General features: G+C 36.1%; 2 protein-coding genes across 2 annotated transcripts; one reads left to right on the forward strand and one right to left on the reverse strand.

Annotated features, from left to right (window-relative positions):
• The first annotated feature begins 878 nt into the window (after window positions 1-878).
• Window positions 879-5,234, forward strand: LOC145115080 (Ypt/Rab-GAP domain of gyp1p superfamily protein). Its single transcript, XM_079051244.1, has 5 exons — window positions 879-1,555; window positions 1,967-2,070; window positions 2,253-2,429; window positions 3,247-4,835; window positions 4,912-5,234. Exons 1-5 carry the CDS (start codon window positions 1,344-1,346, stop codon window positions 5,044-5,046), a joined length of 2,217 nt encoding a protein of 738 aa, XP_078907370.1. The 5' UTR covers window positions 879-1,343; the 3' UTR covers window positions 5,047-5,234.
• Window positions 5,235-5,256: 22 nt separating this feature from the next.
• LOC145115081 (2-oxoglutarate-dependent dioxygenase 19-like) lies at window positions 5,257-7,471 on the reverse strand. Its single transcript, XM_079051245.1, has 4 exons — window positions 7,263-7,471; window positions 6,701-6,939; window positions 6,104-6,431; window positions 5,257-5,600 (listed from the first exon to the last, which is right to left on the reverse strand). Exons 1-4 carry the CDS (start codon window positions 7,410-7,412, stop codon window positions 5,352-5,354), a joined length of 966 nt encoding a protein of 321 aa, XP_078907371.1. The 5' UTR covers window positions 7,413-7,471; the 3' UTR covers window positions 5,257-5,351.
• Between the last annotated feature and the right edge of the window lie 708 nt (window positions 7,472-8,179).

The raw sequence follows: 8,179 nt of genomic DNA on the forward strand, positions 1-8,179 counted from the left end.
CCGGTTAACTACCCTACACACCAAAAAACCCCAAATTTGTGGTAAAAATCATTACCAAACAACAATAAAAAACGAAATAGGGGTAGAAACAACCTTGGATAGGGTTAATCGCCGGTGATTTGAGTTGAGATGCAATTTTCGTCACAGGAGAGTGTAAAAGAAAGAACAGTCGCTGTGTGCAAATGAAGGACGCCTGCGTATCTTTTTTAGGGTAAACCCCTATGCCGACGACAAGTCGTCGGTATAGGGTCCACATAAACGACGACGTTGCGTTTTTTGCTGAAATAAAAATATATATAAAAATTAAAAAACATGTGCCCGACGACTCGGGATAGCCTTCCCCAAAACTACGTCGTTCTGTTTTTCTGGCACATGGAATAAAAATAAATGGAAAATAGATTTTTTGATACGACGACATGTCGTCGGTATAGATTTTCAGATTACCGCGAACATTTTCGTCGTTCCCGCCAGACTTGTGGCGACGACTAGTCGTCGGCACAGATATCGCAGTCAAAGGAAATTGGTCAAAGGTTCCAAAAGATATGGCAACGACATGTCGTCGGGATAGGGTGACCTGTAGCGACGACTTTTGTCGTCGGGATAGATATCGTTGGCATATCTTAGTATTCTTGTAGTGATTTTTTTCGTATCAGTCACGGACGGTCTCAGACCGGTCTTTTTCGATTCAGTCTCATCGGTTCAATCTCATTTTTCTTTCGGATCCGGTCCAAAACTAGTCTTTGTGCAACTCTAAATATTTCTCTAGGAATATCCCATTAATAAAATCAAATAGAACGTAATAAAAAAGGTAACATAATATCATGATCCATAAGAAAAGTTAATAAGACCAAGTTCCAATCCTCTTAACATTTTTAATTATGGCATTGGAGCGTATCTAAGAGTTGTAAAATGATGAGAATATCCGAATCATTCCGCGAGGCTCCATCTCACCACTTACATCTTCTCGGATGTTCTTGCAGTCAATATCAAAATTAAGAATTTTATGATTTTCTTCGTTAAAATCCCTCAACATTTTTGTGTATAACTCTGTCTTCTTGAATTTTCATCTCACATTTACAACATCTTTTTTTATTATTCATCGCGCAATCCTCACAAACCCTAACAATCAACAACGTTTACCTAAGTCTTTCTTTCTGAATTCTGGAGTTCGAAAAAATCTCTTTTTCAATTCACATATCCCATGATTTATTCATCATTAGAAAGTTTCCTTTGGTGATCGTATACAACGGTTATATGGTGTTCCAATCTGTCGAACATTGTGATATAGTTTATCCAATTGGGATTTCGAGGGTTTTGTGAATTTTTTTGGGGCATATTAAATTATGTCACCTGCGGCTCCAATCGAGCCGACGAAGAAGACATTGCCGGAATCGTCGTCGTCGGGAGACTTATCACCGGAGAGAACCGGTTTGGAGAATCATCGCCGTTTTGGAGACCTAAGAGGAGTTCAATGGCGTATAGATTTGGGGATTTTACCTCCTTCTTCCTCTTCCGTTGATGAGTTTCGTCGTGTAATCGCCAATTCCCGTAGAAGGTATCTGTTCTCTCCATACCTCTATATAGACATTTAAGGTGTTGAATCGCATGTTTAATTGATGATTCACGTGTTAATTTTTCCAATTGAGGCTTCTGGTTTATCTGAACATCTGATCAAATACAGCATCTTTGTTGTTGTTCCTGATATTTTATCACGTCCAACATACATCTGGCTTTAACTTGTCAAACTCTACTGTTATTTCATGATTTCTGTGAGGCGTGCTTTTTATTCTTGTAGGATTTTACTGTTTGATAGGGTTTAAGGCAATCTTGTCTAACCTTCATATTGTTAAGCTTGAAGTTCTTTTACTTCTCCCACATCTTTCTCTGTTTCCAAGATTTTTAGAACTAACATGGGATCTCTATTTGCATCTTAGAAGAAGTTAAATGTTGTCTTTCCATTTTCCAGATACGCAGCTTTAAGGAGGAGGCTTCTTATCAATCCTCATATTTCCAAAGATGAAAGCAACTTTCGTGATCTTGTTATGGACAGCCCTCTTTCACAAAACCCTGGTACATTTATTACCTTTTATGTAGCTAAAACAACATGAATGATTTCCTATCAACACACAATTTAAAGAGACTAGAATTCGGGTAGTGTTTAGATTGTTTTGAGGTGACATGATTCTATTTTTGCATTTACAAACAATCTATACCATGAAATCTTGATTAATAGCTCATTGATATTAATGCAGATAGCATGTGGGGTCGCTTTTTTCATAAAGCTGAATTAGAGAAAATGGTTGATCAAGATTTGTCAAGGTTGTATCCTGAACATGGTAGCTACTTTCAGACACCTGGTTGCCAAGGTGTATTGAGAAGGATTTTGTTACTTTGGTGTATTAGACATCCAAATTATGGCTACAGACAAGGTAATATACTAATAGACTGTTGTATAATGCTTAAATTCATATTACACTTCAAGTTCAACAACATAAATTTAAAAATGTCAAAGTTAGTTTTCCACTATTTTAAGTTTCTTTCTTGTGTGTAAACAATGCTACAAAAAACACACAAAGTTCTTGTTTCAAGGTCTGGTTTTTTGTGTTTATGCATTCTTTTTTAAGCCTATTAACAAAAAAAGCCATTGCCTTTTTTGCCATTTACTTGAAAAAGCCACATTAACTTTTTCCTTTTTGCATGGAAGCCTTTTTCATTTTCATTTTTTTTCAAAAGAGCCACCGGTTAGTGCTGATGTGGCGTTTTCCAAACACAAATTACCTTTAAAACCATTACGTTTTAATGCCACATCACAATATTTCCCGAAAAGGGGCATCAAATTCAGATAAATGGCTAAAAAACAATTACTTTTTTGTAAATATGCCTTCTTTCTGGTGTTTAAGGCTATGTTTGGCGCGCCACAGCTAACTTATTTTTCGAGCTTTTTTAAGTTGTCAAGCCAAAAAGTAGCTTAAAAGCTACTTGGACTAGCTTTCCAGGAACTTTTTAATTTTTTTCCAAATATACCCTTAATTAATTATAAACATCATATTTTTCTAAATGACCTTTTATGTCATTTTATATCTTTCAGCTAGTTTTTACCAAATGTCATTTTTTATCAGCTAGCAGCTAGCTCTTCAGCTAACAGCTAGCTTTTCAGCTAGTACACCAAACATAGCCTAAATATATACTACACTTGAATACCATAATTTTATAGAGATTAAAAACAACTTTTTTTACTTTTTTCAGGGATGCATGAACTTCTTGCTCCATTATTATACGTCCTTCAAGCCGATTTATCTCGTCTTTCAGAAGTCCGAAAACAATACCAAGATTACTTCACCGACAATTTCGATGGCTTATCATTCACCGAATCCGATTTCGAAAAAACCGATGACATCACAACCCAAAACAACCAATCAAAACTCAACAACTTCCATTCCCTCGACCCCAAAATCCAAACAATCATCTCATTTAGCGACGCATACGGAGCCGAGGGCGAATTGGGAATTATCCTCTCCGAAAAATTCATCGAACACGACGCCTACTCCATCTTCGACGCCTTAATGAACGGCGACAAAGGCGCAGTTGCCATGGCAAACTTTTTTTCCCATTCTCAGACGGGAATACCCCCCGTGATCGAAGCCTCATCGCAATTATACCATTTGTTATCAATCGTTGATTTGTCTTTATACACTCATTTAGTCGAGCTAGGAGTTGAACCGCAGTATTTCGCGCTTCGATGGCTACGTGTTCTTTTCGGACGCGAATTTGCCCTCGAGGACCTTTTGGTCATTTGGGACGAAATTTTCTCCCTCGACAACACTCGGTTAACTCCCTCGTCGGAATCGGAATTCAATTCCGGGGTTTTGAAATCGACACGCGGCGCGTTCATTTCCGCGCTTGCGGTTTCGATGATTCTTTATTTGCGGTCGTCGCTTCTCGCGACGGAAAACGCGACTTCGTGTTTGCAAAGACTGTTGAACTTTCCGGAAGACGTTAATGTTGGGAAACTTGTGAAAAAAGCTAAATCGTTAATGAATGTCGCGATTGATGCGATTAATTCGGTTCATGGAGGTGGGGCCCGGTTCAAGAGGAGTAAATCGAGGAGTCATAGTCTCCCGTCTGACCCCGGGGCTGCCCCTCCGGGCAGCCCCGCGGTGCCCGAGAGTTATTGGGAGGAGAAATGGAGAGTTTTGTTGAAAGAAGAAGAAGAACAAAAACAAGCGAATTTACATAAACATGTGAGAAACCGAATTAAAGGGTGGTCAGAGAGAGTGAAGATGCGGTTATCAAGAACTGAATCCGCGAGACTTCTTTCGAAAGTGAGTCAAATCAAAACGGGCCCCACTCAGTCACAGCCACAGTTACTGTCGCCTGTTACAGTTACAAAAGCCATGACTATGGATGAAAGTCATGAAGCCGCCTCGGTTTTTTCCGATGCGGTTTCTCATAATGACATGGAAGTAAGCAGTGTGGCGTCGAATTCTTCGGTTAATGAAGTGGCTTCGCCTTTACCGGTTTCGGACCCGCCCGAAGAGATTTTTAATAAGGAGGGGCAAAGTGACAATTCGCCAAAGTTGGGGGAGAATTTTAAGGAAAGAAGAGTTCTTTCGGGGAAGTTTCCGTGGTTATGGATGTTTGCAAGAAATGGGAATGAGGGTTCTTCGTCTACTTCTGAGCCTGTTTTTGAATTTGATCATTCAAAGAATGGAATGGCTATACCATCATCATCATCATCATCATCATCATCATCATCATCATGTACAACTAGCAAACCGGAAGTTGTTGAACAGAATTTGAAAAATCTTGCTCGATCCATGATTGAAAATATCGAGGTATTTTACTTGTTTATGTTTTATTATTCTCTTTGAATTTTGTTACATATTCTCAAATTACTTTTGTAATCTTTAGGTGATTGAATCGGTTTTCCAGCAAGAAAAAGACCAAAATGACCCTATAGAGAAGTTTGTAGGCAGAGGACAATTTAAAGCCATGGGAGCTCTTAAAGAGCTTCGAAAAATTAGCGACATTTTATCACAAATGTAACATGATATTCTTTGTTTCTATACATAGCAAATGCATATATTGTAATTACCATTTTCGAGAGTCCTTAATAAATGAGTTTCTAAGGTTTCTCATGGCCACTCTCGTAGGTTAGGTTGAAATTTTTTTCGCATGTAAATGTAAATATATACTTTGTATCATATTATATGTGAAAATCGATTAGTTATATACATCATGTTGTAATAAAGATCATTTTTCAATACTGTGATTCGTTGAAATTTATTGATTTGGGAGATTTATGGATAATGTTACAAACAATAAAAAAAGAAAACAAACAATTGCGAGTTTTATAAGAGTCGGATTTTGTCAAATGCGTGCTTTCCTTCCATTGTGAGTTTAGTTTGCAACTTGAGATATTCGCTATATTTCATTGGGAGATAGCGAGGGAGACACTTGTCATGTTCTAGAAGCCTTGATGATGGGCCCACGGTGGTGTCAAGTGATGGTCCGTTAGGGTTCACAAGTGTGATTCTTGTACGTTTATCGTTGACAACTGTTCGATGCAACTTACTCTTGTATTTCCCATTGCTAAATATCTGTTAAGATGTTTGGATTTTTTTAGTAATCTCAATCTTTTCTAAGAAACAATGTTGTGTTCGTTAGGTTATATGTGCACAACATGAATATGGTTTTTCACTACATTTAACGTGCATGGAACTAGACTTATGTAATTTGACAAAAATTATATTTTTGTGACATCTATAAAGTTGGACGTTTTGCATAGGACATGAATGTTCTTATCATCACATATAGCCCAAATTGCTTGTCTTTTTCATCATGTATAACAAATGCAACCTTATGCTGTGTTTGTTATATGAGATTGAACGACACAAACTTTTTAGGTATATTTTTGACAAAGATAATGAAAAGAGATTTTGATAGTTTGTCATGTTGCGCATTTTCTAATGAAAAAATTAAATGTTTTCTCACATTGACATATGTCATAGTGTCCAATTCGTGCCAAACTTGGTATAAGAGAGACTATTTTATCTTGTCTAGTCATGTTTATGTAATAAATGGTGTCTTAGTTTCAACTTACCTCCATATGATCTGAATTTAGGATTGCGAATGCATTTGGAACATCACTCATACCAATCCATTTCCCGTTTTGAAGAACTTCAAGACCAGGAACACCATTTTCATAGAGTAGAGTCAAGAGCCCGTGATCCGTATGTGGCATTAACCCTCGTTTACCATCGAACTCCAACAGAGAGGGATAATAGTTGATTGCTAACAACTGAAACCCTGAGTCTAAATTTAGTTCTTCGTTCATGTACGATGCTTCAAACCCTAGGCTTTCTGAAACCCCTTTCACCAATTCCATTGCAACCATACGTGTCTTTTTGACATAAATCGATGCAAGTTCACTGTGTTACCCACAAATTAGTTAAAAAGAAGTCAAACAGTCCTTTTTCATAATTAGTAAATGGTTCAAATCTTTTTGAAAACATAGTTTATGGTATTAGGATTTTATGATGGTTATCTATCAGGGAGTTGTGTACCATATTTCCATCTCATATGATAATCTTTAGGTAATGCGGTGAACGCTAACTCAAAAGTTACAAGATGAATAATGTTTCTTTTTATGGAAAGAAGTCCTCAAAGACGTTCTTAAAGCATGATATCATGTGTATACCTGAAACCACGTGGTTTGTGAGGACAATTAAAATCTGGATGAACGATGAGCCGAAGATATTCCCTCCACAACAAGTCTTTGTTTTTGTTTTCGGGATTGAATCCCGTACTACATCTTATCGGATCCAAAACATCATGAGCTTCAAATTCAAGCTTTTCTTCTGTTGTCATATTGAAAAACTCATTCGACATATGCATCATTTCTGCAATCAAAATCTCCGGGATCCCATGATTCACCAACTTACAAAGCCCACAATACAAATCATTAGAGGTTTAAAAAAAATACGTAATTCATTTAACCCATCAAGAAATCCAAAAGTTTAATCCAAAAATCTAGATATCCAAATTTGGGATACAATTCGGATGGCAAATTTCCAAAATTTCGGATGTTGGGATTATCTAAAAATTTGAAAAATATACTTTTATTTATTTTTATTTGGTAATTTCTTGTTTTGTAGTTACGTGGCATTCATAAAAAAAAATTTAGATATCCGATTTTAAACATCCATACAAATCAACATTAAACCCTAAAAAAAACAAAGATCTACAATCTTGGTACGTACCATGAAGCATCCCCAATCTTCACAAGCCTTCCCAATATCTTGGATGACTCTTGAATGCTCGTCAGCTGTTCCAGACGTGAGTAAGGAGTAGTCGATGACGGGCATCCGATCTTGTGGCTCCAAAGAAGTTGGTGCACCATTGGAAGACATGCGTATTTGTGATCAAGTGTTACCTTTGTGGTTCTTGTTATGTTATCTTAAATATTGTTTATTGTAAGTAAAATAAGATTTGAGACTTCATTTTCTAGCGTGCTTGGTTAGTTTTTGGTTTGTTGCAATGAAGATGTCATTTTATGTACGGTTGACAATGATGTGATCAAGACATGTAGCACTTGTTTATGTAGTTGGTCTTTTGAGCTTGTTTAAGTAGAAAATCATGTAGGGATTTTTACTATTAGTTAAATTAATTCCTAAAATTTATTGATAGGGTCAATGATTACGTTTTGGAGTTTTGTTAGAAAACTCTTATTTACGTACTATAATATATTTTTGCATATAAGTTAGTGATTTTATTTATTATTATTATTATTATTATTATTATTTTTTGCATGATTAAGTTCTTAACTTAATGAAACACTCAAACTAAGCATTTTCTTTCTTTATTTTGACTTGTAAACAATAATTATCGAGGTTGTTTATATGGAATTATTTGCAAATTTAAAGTATAAAAATATTTAAAGTTGTTCTTTTTGATATATTACCTAATATTCGAGTGTTTCTATAACTTTGACTTAATCATAAGGTGTAAATTACAATTTTTGTCTCTATGATTTGGTCAAATTCTCACATTTGGTCCAAACTTTGCAATATTGATAGAAACTATACTTGTGGTTTCGAAAAACTACACTCGTTGTCCCGGGTCCGGACAAAAAGACAATTTTACCCTTTTCATTTTTTTTTTCATTTTTTCTCCCATT

The sequence above is a fragment of the Lactuca virosa genome, chromosome 5, assembly GCF_052849685.1.
Source record: "Lactuca virosa cultivar CGN04683 chromosome 5, Lactuca_virosa_CGN04683_v6, whole genome shotgun sequence".
Taxonomy (NCBI): Eukaryota; Viridiplantae; Streptophyta; class Magnoliopsida; order Asterales; family Asteraceae; genus Lactuca; species Lactuca virosa.